Source organism: Mustelus asterias, chromosome 15 (genome assembly GCF_964213995.1).
Source record: "Mustelus asterias chromosome 15, sMusAst1.hap1.1, whole genome shotgun sequence".
In the NCBI taxonomy this organism is placed as follows: Eukaryota; Metazoa; Chordata; class Chondrichthyes; order Carcharhiniformes; family Triakidae; genus Mustelus; species Mustelus asterias.
In genome coordinates, this window is record NC_135815.1 from 23,542,152 (window position 1) to 23,568,071 (window position 25,920).

Consider the following 25,920-nt stretch of genomic DNA (forward strand, 5'->3'; position numbering starts at 1 on the left):
GCACAAGCTTGGTGGGCCGAAGGGCCTATTTCTGTGCTTTGTTATATCTGTGTGATACTTCTACAGTTCTCACAACAACACTCCATGGCCTCTCTGAGATTGTTTTTTGCAACACCAGGTTAAAGTCCAACAGGTTTATTTGGTAGCACAAGCTACAAGCTTTTGGAGCACTGCCCCTTCATTAGGTGACTCACCCGATGAAGGGGCAGTGCCCCGAAAGCTTGTGGCTTGTGCTACCAAATAAACCTGTTGGATTTTTAACCTGGTGTTGTGAGACTCCTTACTGTGCTTACCCCAGTCCAACGCCGGCATCTCCACGTCATTGTTTTTTTGGTCACAGTGATGAATTAGAGATGGTTTTGTGTGGAGCGATGTGTCCCATTCAAAAGTAGATTAAAGCTAAACCAAATGAATCCTATGCACGGACCCTGGAAAGGACAGATGTAGGAGCGTCTCATTCCATCAGTCCATTCTGAATCGTAGAAGTGAATGTTGATTGTCTGAGCCAGTGCAGGACTGAGCTGCCTGTGAATATTAAATTTATAGGGAAGTTCGATAAATAATGAGACAAAAGCGATCAGTGTGATTGATTAGTCTCATCAAAGTAAAGTGAGCAGTGAGGGAGAATTTCTCCACAGGCAGCAGCAGATGCTTTGCAGAAGCTCGCAGAAGAAGAGAAAGGTTAATTTAAGTAAAATTGCCAGCCTCCAAATGCCCAAGTGCCTACTGATCCCTGCAGCAAGTGCCTCACTCTGCCTCAGTCATTCCGGAATGAATGCAGCTGCTGTACAAGACATTGAAATAACATGGTCATATTTCGGAATGTTCTGACCTTGTCCCACAGAGAGGATGTGAAAGTGACTTGCACGCTTTTAAATCATAACACTCAGAGTGTTCAAACAAGCAGAGAAAAAGATTGGGGAATTAAGTAGTCAGGATGCTAATGATTGAACTTTGCTGTTGTTTACCCGAAACAGCAAAGAGGCGATTTGTTCGGCTGCCTCAGTGAATCTCCCCAGTCTATGTTGTTGGGAAGTCTGATCGGTTTTTATTGTTTGTGAGCAAGTAAAGCCTTTTCAAAACAGGTGAGGCCGGTCAAGACTTCAGAGAAATGGTTTCGCCAAGATTGCAAGGTCAAAAGTGTGGAAGGGTCAAGAGGTCGTCTTGTTTAAAGTCAAGTAAGATTGCCCACCAATGAGGATGTGAGTGGAATCATGGAGCGGGAGGGGGGTGCATTTAATTGGGTGGAAAGAGGGCAAGTAGGCACCCTCCGACCTTCCCGCCTCCACCCAGATTTAAGTCAATGGGAGGAAGGCTCATGGACTGCCTTCCTGTCCCCTGCTAATTGAGGCCCTTAAGTGGATAATTAATATCCACTTCAGACCTCCTCCCACCACTGCTGGTGTCAACCCAGTGGCAAATGGGGATCTTACCATGCAGGAGCATGGGTCCTTCCTTGGATGTCTGAGCGAGAAACAGCGGGACCTTGAGCACATGTGTGCAGATCCCTGAACATAGCAGGGCACATAGAGAAGGTGGCTGAGAAGGCAAACTAGCTATATCCTTCATTGACTGAGGTCTGGAGCATATAATCAGGGAGGTCATGCTAAATTCTATATAACACTGCATCAAAGTTAGAGTACAGTTCTGATCACATTACAGGAAGAACTTGAGACGGTACAGAAGAGAGTTACAAGAATGTCATTAAGGATGGAGAACTTTAGCTACAAGGAAAGTCTAAATGGGCTGGGTTTATTTGGAACAAAGGCGGGGAGCATGAGTGTCTACTTCTGGGTGGGGGCGGGGCGAGGGATCCTTCATTCATAGAACATAGAACATAGAACATTACAGCGCAGAACAGGCCCTTCGGCCCACGATGTTGCACCGACCAGTTAAAAAAAAAACTGTGACCCTCCAACCTAAACCAATTTCTTTTCGTCCATGAACCTATCTACGGATCTCTTAAACGCCCCCAAACTAGGCGCATTTACTACTGATGCTGGCAGGGCATTCCAATCCCTCACCACCCTCTGGGTAAAGAACCTACCCCTGACATCGGTTCTATAACTACCCCCCCTCAATTTAAAGCCATGCCCCCTCGTGCTGGATTTCTCCATCAGAGGAAAAAGGCTATCACTATCCACCCTATCTAAACCTCTAATCATCTTATATGTTTCAATAAGATCCCCTCTTAGCCGCCGCCTTTCCAGCGAAAACAATCCCAAATCCCTCAGCCTCTCCTCATAGGATCTCCCCTCCATACCAGGCAACATCCTGGTAAACCTCCTCTGCACCCTCTCCAAAGCCTCCACATCCTTCCTGTAATGTGGGGACCAGAACTGCACACAGTACTCCAAGTGCGGCCGCACCAGAGTTGTGTACAGTTGCAACATAACGCTACGACTCCTAAATTCAATCCCCCTACCAATAAACGCCAAGACACCATATGCCTTCTTAACAACCTTATCTACTTGATTCCCAACTTTCAGGGATCTATGCACACATACACCTAGATCCCTCTGCTCCTCCACACTATTCAAAGTCCTCCCGTTAGCCCTATACTCAACACATCTGTTATTCCTACCAAAGTGAATTACCTCACACTTCTCCGCATTAAACTCCATCCGCCACCTCTCGGCCCAACTTTGCAACCTGTCTAAGTCTTCCTGCAAACTACGACACCCTTCCTCACTGTCTACCACACCACCGACTTTGGTGTCATCAGCAAATTTGCTAATCCACCCAACTATACCCTCATCCAGATCATTAATAAATATTACAAACAGCAGTGGCCCCAAAACAGATCCCTGAGGTACACCACTTGTAACCGCACTCCATGATGAATATTTACTATCAACCACCACCCTCTGTTTCCTATCCGCTAGCCAATTCCTGATCCAATTTCCTAGATCACCCCCAATCCCATACATCTGCATTTTCTGCAGAAGCCTACCATGGTGAACCTTATCAAACGCCTTACTAAAATCCATATATACCACGTCCACTGCCTTGCCCCCATCCACCTCCTTGGTCACTTTCTCAAAAAACTCAATAAGGTTAGTAAGGCACGACCTACCTGCCACAAAACCATGCTGACTATCACCTATCAATTCATTACTCTCCAAATAACTATAAATCCTATCCCTTATAATTTTTTCCAACATCTTGCCGACAACAGAAGTGAGACTCACCGGTCTATAATTCCCGGGGAAGTCTCTGTTCCCCTTCTTAAACAATGGGACAACATTCGCTAACCTCCAATCTTCTGGTACTATACCAGAGGCCAACGACGACCTGAAGATCAGAGCCAGAGGCTCTGCAATCACTTCTCTTGCCTCCCAGAGAATCCTTGGATAAATCCCATCCGGACCAGGGGATTTATCTATTTTCAGACCCTCCAGAATATCCTGCACATCCTCCTTATCAACTGTAATACTGTCTATTCTACTCCCTTGCAACCCAGTGTCCTCCTCAGCTATATTCATGTCCCCTTGCGTGAACACCGAAGAGAAATATTGGTTCAATGCTTCACCAATCTCCTCCGGTTCCACACATAACTTCCCTCTGCCATCTATAACTGGCCCTAAACTTGCCCTAACCAACCTTCTGTTCTTGACATACCTATAGAACGCCTTAGGATTCTCTTTAACCCTATCCGCCAAAGTCTTCTCATGTCCCCTTTTAGCCCTTCTAAGCTCGCTCTTCAACTCCCTCTTAGCCAATCTAAAGCTTTCTAGTGCACTACCCGAGTGCTCACGTCTCATCCGAACATAAGCCTCCTTTTTCTTTTTAACCAACAAAGAAACTTTTTTGGTGCACCACGGTTCCCTAGCCCTACCAATTCCTCCTTGCCTGACAGGGACATACCTATCACAGACTCGCAGTAGCTGCTCCTTGAAAAAACTCCACATGTCGGACGTTCCCAGTCCCTGTAATCTCCTAGTCCAACCTATGTTTCCTAATTCTCTCCTAATAGCCTCATAATTACCCTTCCCCCAGCTAAAACCACTGGCCCGAGGTTCATGCCTATCCCTTTCCATCACTAAGGTGAACGTAACCGAATTGTGGTCACTATCACCAAAATGCACACCAACTTCCAAGTCTAGCACCTGGTCTGGCTCATTTCCCAGCACCAGATCCAATATAGCCTCACCTCTAGTTGGCCTGTCTACATACTGAGTCAAAAAACCTTCCTGCACGCTTTGAACAAAAACTGACCCCTCTAACGAGCTAGAGCTATAACAATTCCAGTCAATATTAGTCAAGTTAAAATCCCCCATAACAATTGCCCTATTACTTTCACTCCTAAGCAGGATTGACTCCGCAATCCTTTCCTCAACCTCTCTAGAACTTTTAGGAGGTCTATAAAAGACTCCCAACAGGGTGACCTCTCCTCTCCTATTTCTAATCTCCGCCCATACTACCTCAACAGATAAGTCCTCATCAAACCTCCTCTCTGACACTGTGATACAATCTCTGACCAATAATGCTACCCCTCCCCCTCTTCTACCTCCTTCCCTACTTCGACTAAAACATTTGAACCCCGGGACCTGCAGCATCCATTCCTGCCCCTGCTCTATCCATGTCTCTGAAATAGCCACAACATCGAAGTCCCAGGTACTGATCCACGCTGCAAGTTCACCCACTTTATTGCGAATACTCCTGGCATTGAAGTATACACATTTCAAACCCTGCTCCACCCCACCTCTGCAATGCCGTGCATTGCAGTCCCCATCCATGCATCCCTCACTTTCAGCCCCACTACTCAGGATCCCTCCCCCCCCCCGAATCAGTTTAAACCTCCCTGCATGGCCTTAGCAAATTTACCCCCCAGGATATTGGTCCCCTTCTGATTAAGGTGTAGACCATCCTTCTCATAGAGGTCACACCTTCCCCAGTACGAGCCCCAATTGCTTAAGTACCTGAACCCCTCCCTCCTGCACCATCCCCTCAGCCATGAATTCAAACCTTCCCTCTCCCTATTCCTCTCTAAACTATCCCGTGGTACAGGCAAGAGTCCAGAGATAACCACTCTGTCAGTCTTGGCCTTTAGTTTCCACCCCATTCATTCCTTCAAAGGTACTGAGTGTCTGATCAAGGGACCCAGCATTGGATAAGGTGGATCTTGCTCAGAGCCAGCCCCCTGCCCTTGCTGCTGACCACCCCCCCTCTCCCACAGCCCCCTTCCTGCCATCACTCGCCTGTGCCAGGATGCCTCTTCGATCCAATGCCTCAGGTGGGGGAATGTTGTTGTACCAGCAGCAGCCACTGGTCTGCCACTCTCGGCAGCCCTTGATCCTGGGGAAAGGCCCACCCCTGGCCTGTCAAGAGCCCGAATGGCACAAGATGCAGCCAGCCTTCCCAAAAGGAGGTGAAGCGGGGCTTTCGCTGGCTCTCCGGCTGATGGCCAAGGCCCTGTTCGCCTCCACACGATTCTATCCATGGTGTGCACTTTGCGCATTGATACCAAATAATAATAAAGTTGTACTGTTTGAATTGAGTGTAATCATAACTTCCATTCTGCACGTTCACCTCAGTGTGAAATAAAGCAGCTTATCAATTTTATCTGTGCTTGTCTTGGTGCAACTTTGGAAAGCTTACAGCACCTCAAGTGTAAAAGACAAATATTTGGTTCGGATACACGGCTGATACATTATTGAACAAGGACTCACACAGAGGGTACGGAGAATAAATAGGTGAGAAATTCTGACTAACTACAATGGCAGCGACTGCCATTGGAAAAACCTTTGTGCCTTTTCCTGCCCTTCTCCTTTTAAGACCCCTTCAAAACCAATCTCTTTGATCAAGCCTACACTCGCCCTCCCAATATCTCTTTCTTTGGCCATGTCAGCTTTTGTCTCGTGAGCACTTTGGGTTGTTAAGTTATGCTACTTAAATGGAAGTTGTTATCTCATGATAATGGGCGGCACAGTGGCACAGTGGTTAGCACTGCTGCCTCACAGCGCCAGCGACCCGAATTCAATTCCCAGCTTGGGTCACTGTGCGGAGTTTGCACGTTCTCCCCATGTCTGCGTGGGTTTCCTCCGGGTGCTCCGGTTTCCTCCCGCATTCTGAAAAATACGCTGGTTAGGTGCATTGACCCGAACAAGTGCCGGACTGTAGCGACTGGGGGAATTTCACAGTAACTTCATTGCAGTGTTAATGTAAGCCTTACTTGTGACTAATAAATACATTTTTACTTTAAATAACTTTAAAAAGCAGGGATTAGTGGTGGATTTTTGAGAACTGAAATGCTCGGAACGTCTGCAATCTTTCCAGAGTTGTGCTGAAACAAACCCAGACACACATTGGTGCGCTCCTTTATTTAACAGGAAGGTGGTATGTGCTGATACACGCAGAATGGATCACAGTTCTGATTGCTTCTGCAAACTCTTGCTTTTTCTAAATGTTTCTTCCCATTCAACAAACACTAGGGGCAGCACAGTGGTTAGCGATGCTGCCTCACAGTGCCAGGGACCCGGATACAATTCCGGCCTCAGGTCACTGTCTGTGTGCAGTCTGCATGTTCTCCCTGTGTCTGCGTGGGTTTCCTCCGGGTGCTCCGGATACGTTCTGATACGTTCTGAAGAAGTCATCTTCAACTCAGAATGTTGACTCTATTTCTCGCTCTCGACACATATGCCGCCAAGGCGATGAGGAATGTGTGACTGCACCAGCGGTGGAATCCCCACACTTGCCCTTACCCACACTACTGACTCAACAGAGCGAGAATGTGCATGTAAAACTGTCTTATTCGGGTGCTCTTCCTCCAAAGGGGAGGTGACAAAGTTGTGTGGTCTGCTGGAAGCTAACTTGTATGAAGCCTCCAACACCAGTCAAGATCATTACAGCCCTGAACTTTTGTGGCTCAAGCTCATTACAAACTCCTACAAGGCCCATTAGTTGTATCCAATAATTTACAGTGTACATCTTGATCAAATACAGCACGGTGGCACAGTGGTTAGCACTGCTGCCTCACAGCACCAAGGACCCAGGTTCAATTCCAGCCTCGGGTCATTGTCTGTGAGGAGTTTGCATGTTTCCCTGTGACTGCGTGGGTTTCCTCCGGGTGCTCTGGTTTCCTCCCACAGTCCAAAGATGTGTGGGTTAGGTTGGTTGGCCATGCTAAATTGACTCTTAGTGTCAGGGGGACTAGCAGGGTAAATAGTGGGGTTACGGGGATAGAGCCTGGGTGGGATTGTTGTTGGTGCAGACTTGATGGGCCGAATGGCCTCCTTCTACACTGTCGGAATTCTATGATTCTACAATATACATCAGTGAGGCATTGTTCACTAAGGCAGACATCTTCTTCATTTCCCCCATGGAAAACTGGCCACAATAAGTCAGGCTTCCACAATCTTCTTCCATTGCCGGTTCTTCCATTACCCATGACATTATTGATGGGATCAATGTGATACTCTGAGCCCCTCTATGTAACCCACTCACCTTCAGAAATCAGATGGGGATAATCTTCATTAAGATACAGTTTCAGTGACCAAGAAGAATATTTTCATGCAGTGTGGTGCTCAATTCTCAATCAGCCTTTGGGCAGGGAGCAGGAAGACAGATGTGATTGCTCAGATTTGTGCAGAGTCAGGACACCTCCAGAGTCATTTAAAAATAGCAGGCGGACACGTTTCTCGGACTCCTGCCTCCAATTGTAGCACCGGTAATATTTGCAGGTGCAAGATAAGGGTAGTGAGCCTGCCCCGGGACTCTCAACCTGGATGGTTACATTGTGGAGTTAGGCATCTCATAGCACCCTGCAGTCTTCCTGGAATTGACTTAGCTCCTCCTCAGAGGAATTGTGAACAATAGTTTGGATTTGGGAAGTAAATTTGAAAGGTCTTATCCATGTCCCCTATGCTTCCTCCATGATCCATGGCATCAACATGCCTCCCTGTCCCCTTCCATGACCATCCCACCTATATGCACTTATGTACAGAATCAAAGAGCCAGAGGCTTTTTCCCAGGGTGGAAGTGTCAATTACAAAGGGTTCAAAATGAGAGGGTGAAAGTTTAAGGGTGATGTTTTTCACAGAGAGAGTGGTGGGTGCTTGAAACGCGTTGCCAGAGGAGGTGGTGGAAGCAGGCGCATTTGTAACATTTAAGAGGCATCTGGATGGGTACATGAATAGAGGGGGAATAGAGGGATACGGACCGAGTAAGGGGTTTTTAAAGAAGGTATTTTAGTTTAGTTAGGGTATCATGATCGGCACGGGCTTGGAGGGCCGAAGGGCCTGTTCCTGTGCTGTACTGTTCTTTGTTCTATAATAATAATGGCAAGTATTGAAATGCTGAGATGAAAAAAACTCCCATTCAGAAAATGTTTTGTGAAGAAAACACATCGTTCCAAAGGTGGTCAACAGGCAGGGCTGTGGTGGTGTCAGAAACAGAAGCATTATCCACCTCTTCATCTTGTCCAAATCCACAGACAGATAATAGATCACAGAAAGCATATCTTATTCTGGACCAACAATTCTTGCCACAAGTCAGTGAACTTCTTGCTGGTCCGCCAATTTTCCACCTCATCCACCACCCTTAACACTGACGCTGAGTGCCTGAAATGGGAACATTTCCATTCCAGCTCTGACATACCTCATCCTGAGCACAACACAAAACGCCTGAAGGCAAGTGACTTCACAACAAATGTTTTTTTCTCCAGTAAAAAAAACAATGGAAGATCCACTATAAATTTCAGGATAGTGCGGGGAACGTAGGAATTGTTTTCTTGTGTGGCTTTTGCTACCAAATAAACCTGTTGGACTTTAACCTGGTGTTGTTAAACTTCTTACAACGTAGGAATATGCAGGATTGGAAAAAAATTCATTGCAGTCCACTTGGTCAGTCCAGTTCCTGGGGGAAACACATTGCACAATACCATTTCATCTTGGTCCTTTACTTCACGCAAGGTTCACATTTTCAAATTACCTGGACAAGAGGTCATTCTTAAAAGTTTGATTTATAATTTGGTTTTTAAAAAAAACATCCTGTGATCTACACCGTTGTTGGGTAGTGGAAAATGTTAGGTCCTGTAACTGCAAGATAAACAAGAGTAACTCAGTGTTCCAAATCATCCGCCTGAAGCCTACTATTGCCTGATTCCAATTTTCTAACAACCTATTACACTAATTCTTTCTCTGTTGGATTTATTGGTAATCATTCATACAGAACAGATTAATACATTTTGTTTTCTTAACGTGAATGTGTCCAACCACCAGACTCCTTCACTGCCATTCCAGATAATGGTTACTATGTTCAGCCTGTGTGTCCACCATTGTTTCCTCTGCAAATCATGTCATTGATAGAAATGCCTTTTTATTGTTATATGACGATGGATGTCTGTTAAGGATAGCATGTCCTGTTCCTCTCACCTGTACTTCTTACCAACTACCTGAAGAATCATTTCAGTTGCGTAGTAATTGAAAGCGTAATGTGTGTGTGTGTTTTTTGTGTGGCTACTGGATAATTCAGAAGGTTAGAATTACTGTTTTTTCACCGCTGGGACCTAGTTTCAGATCCAGCCCTCACCGAGGGGATGGGTGTCTTCTATATCTGGAAGATATTTTAAAGAATTGAGTTTGGGCAGCTATCCATTAACTTACTAGTGAGTTCACACTGCAAAATTATCCCAGGCATGTCATTGAATTGATAGTTTGCCTCAGAAAGTTCCAAAGTAGCTGGCCCAGAAATGAAAAGAAATGGGCGGCACGGTGGCACAGTGGTCAGCACTACTGCCTCACAGTGTCAGGGACCCGGGTTCAATTCTGGCCTCGGGTAACTGTCTATGTGGAGTCTGCACGTTCTCCCTGTGTCTGCGTGGATTTCCTCCGGGTGCTCCGGTTTCCTGCCACACTCCAAAGATGTGCAGGTTAGGCCATACTAAATTGCCCTTTAGTGTCAGGGGGATTAGCAGCGTAAATACGCGGGGTTACAAGGATAGGGCCTGGGTGGGATTGTTGTCAGTGCAGACTTGATGGGCCAAATGGCCTCCTTTTGCACTGTAGGGATTCCATGAAATTTCATGCTAATTCTGAACTAGGCACTAGTGCTAGGTAACCATGGTACAGTGGAATAGAGAGAGCCATGCACTAACTCTGCGGTAACAGAGCTTGGTGCTAACACCCTGAAAAAAAATGGCTCTTTCCTTGTTTGGGGGAGGGTGTGCGGGAATGGGTAATGCTCGCTTGGGTGGCCTTAGCAAGCTGAGAGTGGGACAATCTGACTGGCCAGCAGCCCTTTCAGCCCCAGCAGCACCATCAAAGAACATCAGTTTTAATGCGTCCTCCATACTGTGCTATTATTAATGTGCGGTATTACAAATTCTGGACACTGTTTGTAATGTGCGGCACAGTGTCAAGGTAGACTTTCTTTTGGACCATCAATATCCTCTGATTACCAGGTACGTTGGTTAGTTTAGGAAGAAGGAACGTAAGGACTTGGGAATTGCTTTGTGAAAAATTGCCACTGTCCACCTGATGTGCCTTCCACCATTTTGCGGGCAGATGTCAGTGCCTTTCCCTGTGGCCAGGTAGGTGGCAGGAGGCATTTATTTTAGTGGGAGGGTGTCCGGTGGGGACCCTGCCAGCTTCCCACCTCTGTCCCAATTAAGTCCATGACAGGAAGGCCCGCAGCCAATTGTGACCCTCAAGTGGGCAAGGAATTCCCACTTGAGAGCCTTATCCCACTGCTGCTGGTATTCACTCTCTCCCCTTGCTGCCGAGCTGCATCCCTCCTGAACCCCGGGCCCCCACTGCATGACCACTTGTTGACGATTCTTTGGCTAGGACGGATGGATGGGAATGGAACCCGGCGAGGGCAGTTCCACCCAACTGGATCATGGAGATGTGTTGTGGGGGGGATGGTGCAGCCAGCGGGTCAAAAGCTTCAGACAGGTCAAAGAGAAGGAAGGAGGATAGTTTACTATTGTTACAGTCAGGTAGAATGATATTTGTGATTTTGCTAAGAGGTGTTTCAGTCCTGTGACAGGCAGAAACTTGATTCCAGGAACTCAAGCATGGATTTGCAGGAAAGATGGGCAGAGATTTGGGAGATAACATCACTTACCTGTGGAAAATTGCGGAAATTCCTCAAGTGCATCATGATAATGGATCATAGTTCCCAATTACGTACGAACATCTTGAACTTTTAAAGAAGACATGTTTTTCTGAAAAAAAGGATATACTGGCAAAAGTTGGCTGTGACTGCAAAGTAACCACTTGCTGGAATTCCTATATGGATTATACTCAGTCCCGAGAGAAGCAATGAAGTGTCGCACCCTTTTTCAAACAGAGACATTTCAAAGGAAGAGATGCAATGCAAAAACTGAATGGTAATCTCCTGTGGGGACAATGGAAGCTGTTTACCATTTCAGGAGAAACCATCGCCAGTGAGCTAGATCCCAAACATATTTGTGTTTTTCCCCTTCCAGGAATACACAAGAAAAAAACCAACTGCAACCCTAGTCTGGGTGTGCTAGCCTGGTGTTTTAGCTCTACTGTACTGGTGTGTGCTGTGTAGGTCACAGCTGAAGAACATCGACGAAGCATCCCTACTGCTTGCACACAGAAAGTCTCTCTGATTTCTGGAAGCAAGTCAAGTCAGCAAAGCCACAGTTGAAAAAGAAACAGGATAAATATTTTCGGCCAACCTACAGAACCAAGAATCTCCAAACCAACTGCTCAACTGCCAAAATCAGCACTACTGGAATCACCCAACTTAACGGCCGCAACTTTTCACCATCTGCTCCTCAGAAACAAGCCAAAGACCTTTCCGTAGATTTTTAAAACTTATTTTTGGACTCACTTTTTATTTCTACTCTGTGTGTATGCAGGTTGTGTTATATTATTTTCTTTCTGTGTTTTAATAACTAATAAACTCATTATTTCTTTAATTCAAGTGTTATGATCACCCCCAGGTGAGGTTCCCCAAAGCTATTGATCCAGATGAGACCCCTCAATATATCACCATCCAGCTGGGATACCCCAAAATTATTACAAACCTGGTTGAGGATGGATGAACCGGCTCCCTGTCTTTATTCAGTCTCCTCTTCTGTTGGTAGCAAGAAGATTTAATCTAAAAAGGATTTCTTTTCTTGGACACTTTTTCCTAGACCGAGTAGTTAAGATTTAAAAGGAGCCTAATTAACCAGACTTTCTTGATAGAGTCAGTTGGATGGCACGGTGGTGCAGTGGTTAGCACTGCTACCTCGCAGTGCCAGGGACCGAGGTTCAATTCCATCCTTGGGTCACTGTCTGTGTGGAGTTTGTACTTTCTCCCTTTGTCTGCGTGGGTTTCCTCCGGGTGCTCCAGTTTCCTCCCACCATCCAAAAATGTGCAGGTTAGGTTGATTGGTGATGCTAAATTGACCCTGTGTTAGGGGGATTAGCAGGATTAATGGGGCCTGGGTGGGATTGTGTTTGGTGCAGAACCGATGGGCCAAATGGCCTCTTTCTGTACTGTAGGGATTCTATGATTCTATGATTAACTACTGGAGGCAAGGAAACAAGGGTAAAACACACAAATATACATTCATACAGATTAGAAGTGAGAATACCCCTGTCTACATCAACTGGGACGAAGTGGAAAGGGTCGAGAGCTTTAAGTTTTTAGGTGTCCAGATCACCAACAACCTGTCCTGGTGGTCCTGTCATGCCGAAACTATAGTTAAGAAAGGCCACCAATGTCTCCACTTTCTCAGAAGACTAAGGAAATTTGGCATGTCCACTACAACTCTCACCAGCTTTTACAGATGCACCATAGAAAGCATTATTTCTAGTTGTATCACAGGTTGGTATGGCTCCTACTCTGCCCAAGACTGCAAAGAACTACAAAAGGTCGTGAATATGGCCCAATCCGTCACACAAACCAGCCTTCCATCCATTGACTCTGTCTACACTTTCTGCTGCCTCGGCAAAGCAGCCAGCATAATTAAGGACCCCACACACCCCAGACATTCTGTCTTCCAACTTCTTCCGTCGGGGAAAGCCTGAGGTCACGTACCAACCGACTCAAGAACAGCTTCTTTCCTGCTGCCGTCAGACATTTGAATGGACCTACCTTGCATTAAGTTGATCTTTCTCTACACCCTAGCTTTGACTGTAACACTATATTCTGCACTCTCTACTTTCCTTCACTATGAATGGTATGCTCTCTATTTCGCATGCAAGAAACAATACTTTTCGCTGTGTGCTAATACATGTGACAATAATAACTCAAATCAAATTGAGTCCAGAGCAAGTAAGTAAAAAGAAGAGGATATATGAAGCAGTCCTTGACTCGTGAGGAGCAGATGATGAAACGTTGTGGCCACTACGATTGAAGTTTCCAGTAGAGATTACTTCAGTAAGTGAATAGTCGGCTTTGCAATTCCAGTGTAGTTTGGTGAAGAAGCTTCCAGGTTCTCTTTTCAGCTGTGGTCTTTTGCTGACTGTGACGACTTCCACAGTCAGAGAGAGAGACACCTACAAAAATCGCTATTTTGCAGGAGCACTGTATGTGTGCTTGCTTTCTTTTTCCTGTATCAATACTTCCAACAGACAGCGACAGACAACCTGTGGCAGCTTTTAGCTGGCTTTAAACACATTCTTTGTATATTCCAAGTGGAAGGCAGAATCCATAATTCTGTGCGGGCACTACTCACAGGATCTCTTAAGATGACATGGCCATTATGTCCCTTTGTCTCTACCAGAGATGGCAATTAGTTTCTGTATGCTTTAGCAGTATCTAAAGACAGGATGGCTCCATTGTCTCTCAGTGTATCACCCTGCAGCAATTCAGCCACTGGCTGACTGTATTTTCTCAGTCATTTTTGGATTTATGCGTCCACTGAAAAAAATAACACTCGGGTCTTATTTAAAGTTCCACATTTTGTGCGTAATTCCATGTTCTGCTTCCCCGTCATCACGACGCTTCCTTCCTTCATAACAAAAATGATGAAAAAAAACTTGTAAAGCAACAAAACGCTCTCACACACATTCATTCTCTGAGCAATGGTCAATACTCAGATAACTCAGCTGTTTTTTAGGCTCTGGGTAATCTGCTTGCATTTTTCTTCAAGTGGTTACTTTCATTTATGGATCAGCTTTGCATCAAATGCTTCCCATATTTTCCGCGCACGTTGCCGTTCTCTCTGTCAGCGAACACGGGCTGAAAATTGTCCACGTGATGTCTATTTCATCCAAAGACCCTGGGTGTAATTTCCTAATGTGGAGATGCCGGCGTTGGACTGGGGTGAACACGGCAAGAAGTCTCACAACACCAGGTTAAAGTCCAACAGGTTTATTTGGTAGCAAATACCATAAGCTTTCGGAGCGCTGCTCCTTCGTCAGATGGAGTGGAAATGTGCTCTCAAACAGTGCAAACAGACAAAATCAAGTTGGTTTTGTCTTGATTTTCAACTTGATTTTGTCAAGGGTCAGAGTTGGAAAAAGAACTGAGATCTCTCTACCAAACTACAGAGCTCCTGAACTGAAGATTCAATTGTCAGCAGAAGCCAACTAGACTGAAAACTTAGGATGGAATTTTTCCGTCCCATCTGCTTTGGGAATCATAGCAGGCAGGGACGGACCAGACAAAGATCTGTTGACCTCGGGTGGAAATTGGGACGAACATGGCCGGAAAATCCTGCCCATAAAGCATCATTATCTACCCCTCGCAACTTAAGGACTGTTCTGCATAACTTTTAATTTTTTTACTATTAGATTCAATTCTTTCTTCTAAGCCATATAATTGTAGATGATGGCCTGGAACTCTACCACCTCGTCCTCCCAGAATCGGAGCGGGCAACAGATATTCAACGGAAATATCTGTTGACCTCGGGTGGGAATTTCCAGCCTTGCCCAAGTGAAGCCATAAAATCCCACCCAGTGTATTTCACCATTTCTCCTTCCCTTTTAATAGTTAATAAGCTTATACTCTCTCTTAACTCAAGAAAGCCTAGTTAAATTGGCTCCTTTTTAAACATAACTATTGGGCCTGGGGAAGATATCCAAGGGAAAAGGAACCTTGTTAGCTTAAACCATTGTTGCTACCAGCAGAGGGTGGGTTGAATAAAGACCTGGAGCCAGTCATCTCCGATCACATGGGTTTGAAACAATTTGGGAATATCCTGGCCGGACAGTGACAAATCTCATCCCAATCAATAACTTTTGGGGACCTCACCTGGGGCTGGGCATAACACCTTCAATGCCCTCCAGAACATTACTGCTCTTTGGTAAAGGGGCAGCTTCAGCTACGCTCCCTGTTAGCTTTTCAACTGGGGGGGGCATTTTCCTCCCTTGTTCAGGGGGATATTTTTGTATCCCTTGCATCTGCCTCCAAATTTGGAAAGCGGGTTTGGGTAGCTGGACCTCCTTCTCACCAACATGGGGACAGGCTTCCTTTGATTTAAATCAGAGCAAGGTAGTTTCCTCGCCAATGGAGTATCTGTTCGGAGACTTTTCTGGAATCACAGAATCCCTTCAGTGCAGAAGGAGGCCATTCAGCCCATCGAGCCTGCAGCGAAATCCTTCTTCCAAGAATGGAGGGAAGTTTTCAGATAGCCAGCCCCTGCTCAGCCAGCAGGGATACGTCTCCCTTCTTTTTAACGTGTTCCGCCTGGGGTGTGACTTTCTTCTCTTGCTGTTTTGTCCTGTATCTTTGGGGATACCTTTATTCAAAGGGGTTGTATTGAGCGATTATGCCTGGCAGCTTGGACTATTATTCTACTGGATGTCTTTAATGCCCCTATCTCCCTGTCCAATTCACACATTCTTCTTTGATAGGTTTCCTCTCTCTCCCTTTCCTCTCTTTCCATTTCCTCTCTTTCCCTCCTCTCTCTCTTTCTCTTCTGTCTCTTTGACAAGCCTCCTCTCTTTCCCTTCTCCCTCTTTGGTAAGGACAGCACCCTCCTCACTCAGTAGCATAACAATTTGGAGGTTTCGCATCTGGAATCATAACAAAAAGTGAGGGGGGGGGGGGGTCATTGCCTGGGAACTGGTTATAACTGATACCAACAAAGACCCACAGGTACTCAAGCATGTGCGGTGGGTTTATCAAGGACATTTTAGAATTATTGCAACCAGTAAAATTAATGAAGAGAGGAACTTCAGCCTCTTAATTATCTAATTTAGGACTGAGGTGAGGAGAAATTTCTTCACCCAGAGAGTGGTGAATGTGTGGAATTCATTACCACAGAAAGTAGTTGAGGCCAAAACATTGTCTGGTTTCAAGAATAAATTATTATCAGGCTCTTGGGGCTAAAGGGACCAAGGGATATGGAGGGAAGGCCAGATCACGGTATTGAATTTGATGATCAGCCCCTCCCCCCCCCCTGCATTTAGCATGGCCAATCCACCTCACCTACAAATCTTTGGACTGTGGGAGGAAACCAGAGCACCCGGAGGAAACCCACGCAGGCACGGGGAGAATGTGCAAACTCCACACAGACAGTGACCCAAGACTGGAATTGAACCCAGGTCCCTGGTGCTGTGAGGCAGCAGTGCTAACCACTGTGCCACTGGGAATCTAGACAAACGTTTGAGGAAGAAGGGAATAGATGGTTACCATGGCAGATTTAGGTGAGAAAAGATGGTTGGGGCTGAAGTGGAACATAAACACCAGAACTGACTGGTTGGGCCAAAAGGTCAGTTTCTGTGCTGTATATCCTATGTAACGCTGTAACTGGAGATTTCACATGATGCAACTAAATAACTAAATAATAATTATGAGGTTGTTAAAAGTCAACTCAACTTTATTGAGGAAAATACACCTCTTTACTTAACTTGAACCATTTGACATTGATTTGTTAACTTGCATTGTCCTATTTTTAAAGGTGTGAATCAGTCTTGGATTTAGTACAGAAGTTTTGTTGGAGATTTTACTGAAGGCAGGATCAGATTAGTAATGCTACCAAAACTTTGGTAGCACGAGCTTTCAGAGCGCTGCCCCTTCATCAGGTGAGTCTTCACCTGAGGAAGGAGCGACGCTCCGAAAGCCCCCAAATAAACCTGTTGCACTTTAACCTGGTGTTGTGAGACTTCTTACTTATGCAGAAAAGGGGGAGAGTGGGAAGAGGGAAAGGAAATGTCTGTGATAGGGCGGAAGGCTGGAGAGATTAAATAATGAAAGCATGCGATGCACAGCCAAAGGGAGTGGCAATGGGACAATGCAGCAGTATAGAAATGTTCCTGCAATATGGCATATCAATTTTATTCTTCTTTTCCTCACTGCTCTCGTAAACGTGCATATGACACTTGCTTGGCACACAAATCCACACATTTTCCCCGATCTCACTTCGAACCCTGAGAGTTCCAGCTGAGTTAATAATCTAGTTACTTGTTGAGAGGTGTGAAATGCTCATGCAGCTGGATGGATGCACTGGCTATTTTATGGCCTTCTGAGCACAGATAAGCCATCAATCCGAGGGGTGAGTGGCCAGAATCCTCAGAACCACTTAGTAACCATGCGCTGTTCAACTTTCCCCAAGCAGGATAGCCTGATGAAGCCAGAGATAATGCAGACAATATAATCAAGTGTTTTAAATATGGCAAAACAAGTCACATGACAAACCAAGGCTGGTGTCAAAACCTTATCTCCCATGTGCTCTTGTAAACCTTGCTGTAGAGGGAGTACCAGCAAAGGGTGGCACAGTGGCCACAGTGGTTAGCACTGCTGCCTCACAGTGCCAGGGACCCAGGTTCAATTCCGGCTTCGGTCACTGTCTGTGTGGAGTTTGCACGTTCTCCCTGTGTCTGTGTGGGTTTCCTCCCACAGTCCAAAGATGTGCAGGTTAGGTTAGGTGGAATTCATTGCCACAGAGGGCTGTGGAGGCCGAGACGTTGAGCGTCTTCAAGACAGAAATTGATAAATTCTTGATTTCTCGAGGAATTAAGGGCTATGGGGAGAGAGCGGGTAAATGGAGTTGAAATCAACCATGATTGAATGGTGGAGTGGACTCGATGGGCCGAATGGCCTTACTTCCGCTCCTATGTCTTATGGTCTTATGGATTGGCCATGCTACATTGACCCTACTGTCAGGGGGATTAGCAGGGTAAATGTGTGGGGTTATGAGAATAGGGCCTGGGTGGGATTATGGTTGGTACAGACTTGATGGGCCAAATGGCCCCTTTCAAAACTGTAGGGGTATGATGATTCTATGATAAGATTTACCAGGCTTTCCTAGGATGGCAGGTCTGTCATATGTGGACAGACTAAGTCAGTTGGGATTATATTCAGTGGAGTTTAGAAGAGTGAGAGGGGAGCTCATAGAAATTTATAAAATTCTAACATGGTAGTTTCAGAAAGAATGTTCCCGATGGTGAGGGAGTCCAAAACTAGGGGTCATAGTTTGAGGATAAGGGGTAAACCTTTTAGAACTGAGGTGAGGAGAAATTTCTTCACCCAGAGAGTAGTGAATGTGTGGAATTCACCACCACAGAATGCAGTTAAGGCCGAAACGTTGCCTGATTTCAAGAAGAAATTAGTTATAGCTCTTGGGGCTAAAGGGGTCAAGGGATATGGGGGTTGATGGGGTCAGGATATTGATTTTGATGATCAGCCATGATCATAATGAATGGTGGAGCAGGCTTGATGGGCCGAATGGCCTACTCCTATTTTCACAGAATCATAGAATCATACAGCACAGAAGACGCCCTTTGGTCCATCAAGTCTGCACCAACACATTAGAAACATGTGTACTCCCTCCTAATCCCATCTGCCAACACTTGGCCCATAGCCCTCAATGTTATGATGTGCCAAGTGCTCATCCAGATACTTTTCAAAGGATGTGAAGCAACCTGTATCTACCACCCTCCCAGGCAGCGCATTCTGGACCGTCACTACCCTTTGAGTTAAAAAGGGTTTCCTCACATCCCCCCTAAACCTCCTGCCCCTCACCTAGAACCTATGTCCCTCGTGACTGACCCTTCAACTGTGACTTCTCCCAGAATGCCCTTCAGTGAAGTCTCTCTGCCTCCTCTGCTGGATGTTCTTCACCTGTTTGTCTCTGGAGGGGTTCTTCCTTCATCCACTATGCAGTCAGGGTGACTGTGGCGACTTCTCCCAGAATGCTCCTCGGTGAAATCTCTTTGCCGGATCTGCCGGAGTAGGTCTACTACCACCGTATTGGGTCGGATCTCAAACAATGATGAGATGGAGTACAGAAAAAAGATAGGGAATCTGGTGAACTGGTGCGACGACAATAATCTCTCCCTCAATGTCAGTAAAATGAAAGAGATAGTCATCGACTTCAGGAAGCATCATGAAGGACATGCCCCTGTCTACATCAACAGTGATGAAGTGGAAATGTTCCATGTCCAGATCACCAACAACCTGTCCTGGTCACTTCATGCGGACTCTATAGTTAAGAAAGCCCACCAATGCCTCTACTTCCTTAGGAGGCTAAAGAAATTTGGCATGTCCACTATGACTCTCACCAACTTCTACAGATGCACCACAGGAAGCATTCTTTCCGGCTGTATCACAGCTTGGTATGTCTCCTGCTCTATCCAAGACCGCGAGGAACTACAAAGGGTTATGGACACATGGGATTGAGGGTGATTTAGTGGTTTGGATCAGGAATTGGCTAGCTGTAAGAAAACAGAGGGTGGTGGTTGATGGGAAATATTCATCCTAGAGTTCATTTAATAGAGGTGTACCGCAAGGATCTGTTTTGGGGCCACTGCTGTTTGTCATTTTTATAAATGACCTGGATGAGGGCATAGAAGGATGGATTAGTAAATTTGCGGATGACTCTAAAGTCGGTGGAGTTGTAGACAGTGCGGAGGGAAATGGCAGGTTACAGAGGGACATAGATAAGCTACAAAGCTGGGCTGAGAGGTGGCAAATGGAGTTTAATGCGGAAAAGTGTGAGGTGATTCACTTTGGAAGGAGTAACAGGAATACAGAGTACTGGGCTAATGGTAAGATACTTGGTAGTGTGGATGAACAGAGGGATCTGGGTGTCCATGTGCATAGATCCCTGAAAGTTGGCATCCAGGTTGATAGGGTTGTTAAGAAGGCATACGGAGTGTTAGCTTTTATTGGTAGAGGGATTGAGTTTCAGAGCCATGAGGTCATGCTGCAACTGTACAAAACTCTGGTGCGGCCGCACTTGGAGTATTGCGTACAGTTCTGGTCGCTGCATTACAGGAAAAATGTGGAAGTGTTGGAAAGGGTGCAGAGGAGATTTACCAGGATGTTGCCTGGTATGGTGGGAATATCATATGAGGAAAGGCTGAGGGACTTGAGGTTGTTTTCGTTAGAGAGAAGAAGGTTAAGAGGTGACTTAATAGAGGCATACAAGATGATCAGAGGATTAGATAGGGTGGATAGTGAGAGCCTTTTTCCTCGGAGGGTGATGGCTAACACGAGGGGACATAGCTTTAAATTGAGGGGTGAGAGATATAGGACAGATGTCAGAGATAGGTTCTTTACTCAGAGAGTAGTAAGAGCGTGGAATGCCCTGCCTGCAGCAGTAGTGGACTCGTCAACATTAAGAGCATTCAAATGGTTATTGGATAAACATATGGATGATATTGGAATAGTGTAGATTAGAGGGGCTTTAGATTGGTTTCACTGGTCGGCGCAACATCGAGGGCCGAAGGGCCTGTACTGCGCTGTAATGTTCTATGTTCTATGAATGAAGCCCAGTCCATCACTCAAACCAGCCTCCCACCCAGTGACTCTGTCTACACTTCCTGCTGCCTTGGAAAAGCAGCCAGCCTAATCATGTACCCTGGACAAACTCTCTTCCATCTTCTCTCAACCAACCAACTCAAGAACAGTTTCTTCCCTGCTGCCATCAGACTTTTGAATGGACCTACCTTATATTAAGTTGATGTTTGTCCACACCCTAGCTATGACTGTAACACTACATTCTGCACACTCTCCCTTTCCTTCTCTATGTACAATATGCTTTGTACAGCGCACAAGAAACAATACTTTTCACTGTATACTAATACATGTGACAATAATAAATCAAATCAAATACCATTGGCCAATTTGTTAGCAATGGCTGATCAGCTGTCTGCAAGTTTAATCTTTTTTTACTTGTTCACGAGATCTGGGTGTCACTGGCTGGGCCAGTATTTATTGCCCATCCCTGAAGGGAATTGAGGAGCCAACCACATTGCTGTGGCTCTGGAGTCACATGTAGGCCACATAGGGTAGGGACAGCAGATTTCCTTCCCTAAAAGGGCATTAGTAAACCAGGTGAGTTTTTATGACAATCAACAATGGTTATCATTAGACTTTTAATCCCAGATTTTTATTGAATTCACATTTCACCCTCTGCTGTGGTGGGATTTGAACCTGGGTCCCCAGAGCATCCATCACCTTGGGTCTCTGGGATTACTAATCCAGTGACAATACCACTGCACTACTGCCTCCCCTAACACTTTGATAATTGTAGGTCCCTGTGTATTTTGCCCATATTGGCAGCTGCTCCTATCTCAGTATCTTATTGGAAGTTGATTGTTTGCCTGAGGTGTCAATATTTGTTGTTAATGTCAATTGGAAACAAATAGGGGCCCCATCACTGAAACCTGGGGTACTCCACTCAGTCTTCCCTCCCTAACAGATACTGCTGCTTTGAAATAACACTTTCAGAAGCCTTAATAGTAGATTTTGTATCATTTAATGTGAAGCGGTTTTTATTTTAGAAACAGCAGAAAATTACTCAATTATTTGCTTGACCGACTGACATTCATTTTTTCCTTTTTGTTTCAAGGAGGTTTACTCATCTGCCACTGAAAAAGATCCATAGACATTCTTTTGAAGGGCTTCGTAACATCATAAGAATGTAAGTTCAGCAAACGTTGAATTGCTGATTTTGAGTGTGTTGCATTTTTGTTCGACGTAATTACATTAGAACAAAAAAAACAATTCCAGCATCTGCTGTGGCCAGTATGCATCTTGCCTTTAAGAGGTGCAAGTTGGTTTTAAGAAGCACAGCTTAGCTTTAAGTAATGTTAGCCTCACTTGAACTTTGGCTCCCTTTTAAGGTGTGCAGCTATGACACCACCGTTTTAATTAGCAGGCAGCACAGAATTTGCACGCTACCTGCATCCATCACCATGAACATAGGTGGATTAATCACATATCATGATCCTCATGCTTGTTTTTCAACTGTATTCCCCTACCGTCTCTGCCAGTACTGCGCAGTCACTCCATTCAATCCTGTCAGACGCATCAGTTACAGAGAGATTGGTGAACTGGGAGGTCCCTCTGATGTTAGTTCTGTCACCACAGAGCCAATCTAGCACAACCACATACTACATGACTCGGCAAACTTGATGGGCACTGAATAGCCTTACCCAGAGTATATTCTGTGCCCTTGCAATCCTTAGTGCTTCTTCCAAGTTGTGTTCCAAATGGAGGAGTACTGATCCATCAGCTGGGGGAGGAAGTAGGTGGTCACCAGCAGTATTTTCTCCTGCTCTTATTTGACCTGATGCCACGAAACTTCATGGGGTCCAGAGTCAATGTTGAGAACTCCCAAGGCCAGCTGCTCCTGACCATATATCCCTGTACCGCCAACTCTGTCTCAATGGCAGGACAGGCCCAGATGAGGTCTGGGACATTTGATGAAAGATATGATTCTCTGGGCGTGATTTTACCTGCCGTTCACACCACGCTCCCACTGCAACGCGGCCGAAGAATTTGGCGACCAGCCAAATCTCCATTTACTGTGGCGGGATGGGAAAATCCCGCTGGTGTGAATGGTGGTAAGATTTTGGCCTGTGAGTGTGACTGTCAAGCTGTTGCTTAATCGGTCTACGGGCACAACCTCAGGCTAAAGGGACGATCCTTTAAAACAGAGATGAGGAGGAATTTCTTCAGCCAGAGAGTGGTGGATCTGTGGAACTCTTTGCCGCAGAAGGCTGTGGAGGCCAGGTCATTGAATGTCTTTAAGACAGAGATAGATAGGTTCTTGATTCATAAAGGGATCAGGGGTTATGGGGAAAAGGCAGGAGAATGGGGATGAGAAAAATGTCAGCCATGATTGAAGGGCACAGCAGACCCGAGTGGCCTAATTCTGCTCCTATGTCTTATGGTAAAGTCTCCCAAATTTGGCACATTCCCCAGACTTTATTGAGGACAACTTTGTAGAGTTGACTGGGCTGCGCCTGTGGAGCCAGTGCCTGAGTTGATGCCAGGTGATCCATCCAGTTTTATTACTCTTATACTTTTTTTTATGGTGTTTTGATATGATTCATGGCTTGCTTGGCCATTTCAGATGATAGTGGGAGTCAAGTGCTTTCCTGTGGGTCTGGAGTCCAACGAGGTAAGGACGGCAGATTTCATTCCCTAAAGGACATTAGTGAACCAGATGGGTTTTTATGACAGTCCAGCAGTTTTATTGTCAACATTTTTGCCGCTAGCTTTTCTTAATTCCAGATTTATTTAATCAAATCAATTTAAAATCCGAAGGCTGTGTGGTGGGATTTGAACACATATCTTGAGATAATTAATCCAAGCCTCTGGGTTACTAGTCCAATGAGACAGTCACTACGCTACAGCAACCATTCCCCCAACGCAAGTGCAATTCGTTTTCAAAGCCTGAATTCCAGACATTTGGAATCATCTTCATTGACCGACTGGAGTCTTCCAAGGGCTGTTATTGTGAAATTATTTCAAAGACAGAGCTAGGCACACAGTTCTATCTAGGGAGGGACCCGTACCGCCAACAGCAATAACTTCTTTAGTTCACTGTGTTTTTCTGTAGTACAACCTGTACCTTATTTATCTTTTTAACTACAGCTAAGTATTTGGTTGATGGTTAAATAACTTTGTCGACCGACCTGTATACCTTTGCCCTGCTCACAGTGTACCAGTGTTCCATTTAGATTTGCCACCTGTCGCTCTGACTACCTACAAGATATAAATCTTCCTTAAACTGATCATAATGTTCCTAAATATTTGCCTTCTATCTTATTATTTGAAAGCTTTTCTCCCGATATCACTCATATATTCACACCAACCCTTGGGTACACAGGGTATAGTTTCAAACATTGCAGATGATGCAAAACTTAGAAAATCGGTAGATGATGAGGAGGATAGTAATGGTGGCACAGTGGATAGCACTGCTGCCTCACAGCGCCAGGGACCCGGGTTCAAACCCAGCTTGGGTCACTGTCTATGCGGAGTCTGTGTGTTCTCCCCGTGTTCTCCCTCCGTGTCTGTGTGGGTTTCCTCCGGATGCTCCGGTTTCCCCCCACAGTCTGAAAGACGTGCTGGTTAGGGTGCATTGGCCATGCTAAATTCTCCCTCAGTGTACCCGAACAGGTGCCAGAGTGTGGCGACTGGGGGATTTTCACAGTAACTTCATGGCAGTGTTCATATCAACCTAAAGTAAAGTTTATTTATTAGTCACAAGTAGGCTTACATTAATACACCTAACCAGCACATCTTTCGGATTGTGGGAGGAAACCGGAGCACCTGGAGGAAACCTACACAGACACGGGGAGAATGTGCTAACTCCACAAAGACAGTGACCCAAGCTGAGAATTGAAACGGTCCCTGCTGCTGTGAGGCAGCAGTGTTAACCACTGAACCACCTTACCGCCCCATGTGACACTAATAAATAAACTTTAAACAGGCTTGAGGAGGACATAGATGGATGAAACAGGCAGACGCACGGCACATTCAACTTAATGGAGAGAAATGCAAAGTGAAGCACTTCAACAGAAAGGATGAAGAGAGGCAAAACAACCTATTTACCTAGTGCCTTTCACATAGAAAATGCCACCCGCCTCCCCCCTCCCACCCCGCCCCTTCCCCAGGTCTGCAAAGAACAGAACTATTGTAGTAATGTATGCAGCTCCAGTACACACAAATGTGTTTCAACCCATAGCATCCATATATGTAATAATTTTCTTGCATGTCTTGATGGGCTCCAACCTGTGCTCAAATTCACCTTTGACATGGAGCAGTCGAATGAATTCCCTAACCCTTGACGTACTTGTTGAGAAATCTGCCAGGGGTTCTCTACCATCCTCTATTGCAAGCCGACTTTCAGTGGTCAATATACACATTAGGATTCTTATAGTTTCACACGCTATAAGATTGGTCTTATTGGCAGCCTTGTAAATAGGGCCCAAGCCATTTGCTCATCGTGCAGGCTTGATGCTGAAATAGGGCGCATCAAAGGCAACCTCTGAACATAACATAAGAACATAAGAAATAGGAGCAGGAGTAGGCCATCTAGCCCCTCGAGCCTGCCCCGCCATTCAATAAGATCATGGCTGATCTGACGTGGATCAGTACCACTTACCCGCCTGATCCCCATAACCCTTAATTCCCTTACCGATCAGGAATCCATCCATCCGCGCTTTAAACATATTCAGCGAGGTAGCCTCCACCACCTCAGTGGGCAGAGAATTCCAGAGATTCACCACCCTCTGGGAGAAGAAGTTCCTCCTCAACTCTGTCTTAAACCGACCCCCCTTTATTTTGAGGCTGTGTCCTCTAGTTTTAACTTCCTTACTAAGTGGAAAGAATCTCTCCGCCTCCACCCTATCCAGCCCCCGCATTATCTTATAAGTCTCCATAAGATCCCCCCTCATCCTTCTAAACTCCAACGAGTACAAACCCAATCTCCTCAGCCTCTCCTCATAATCCAAACCCCTCATCTCCGGTATCAACCTGGTGAACCTTCTCTGCACTCCCTCCAATGCCAATATATCCTTCCTCATATAAGGGGACCAATACTGCACACAGTATTCCAGCTGCGGCCTCACCAATGCCCTGTACAGGTGCATCAAGACATCCCTGCTTTTATATTCTATGCCCTTCGCAATATAGGCCAACATCCCATTTGCCTTCTTGATCACCTGTTGTACCTGCAGACTGGGCTTTTGCGTCTCATGCACAAGGACCCCCAGGTCCCTTTGCACGGTAGCATGTTTTAATTTGTTTCCATTGAGATAGTAATCCCAT

General features: G+C 45.6%; 1 protein-coding gene across 3 annotated transcripts in view; it reads left to right on the top strand.

Moving 5' to 3' along the window:
• Window positions 1–25,920, top strand: part of LOC144504400 (lutropin-choriogonadotropic hormone receptor-like) — a 97,941-nt gene that overhangs the window by 14,860 nt on the left and 57,161 nt on the right. For 2 of the 3 annotated variants that reach the window (XM_078229654.1, XM_078229653.1), the window contains exon 2: window positions 21,710–21,781. The exons of the other annotated variant lie outside the window; for it this stretch is intronic. In XM_078229654.1, coding sequence (XP_078085780.1) covers window positions 21,710–21,781 — 72 coding nt within the window. The remainder of the gene's footprint in view (window positions 1–21,709; window positions 21,782–25,920) is intronic. 3 annotated transcript variants of the gene reach the window in all.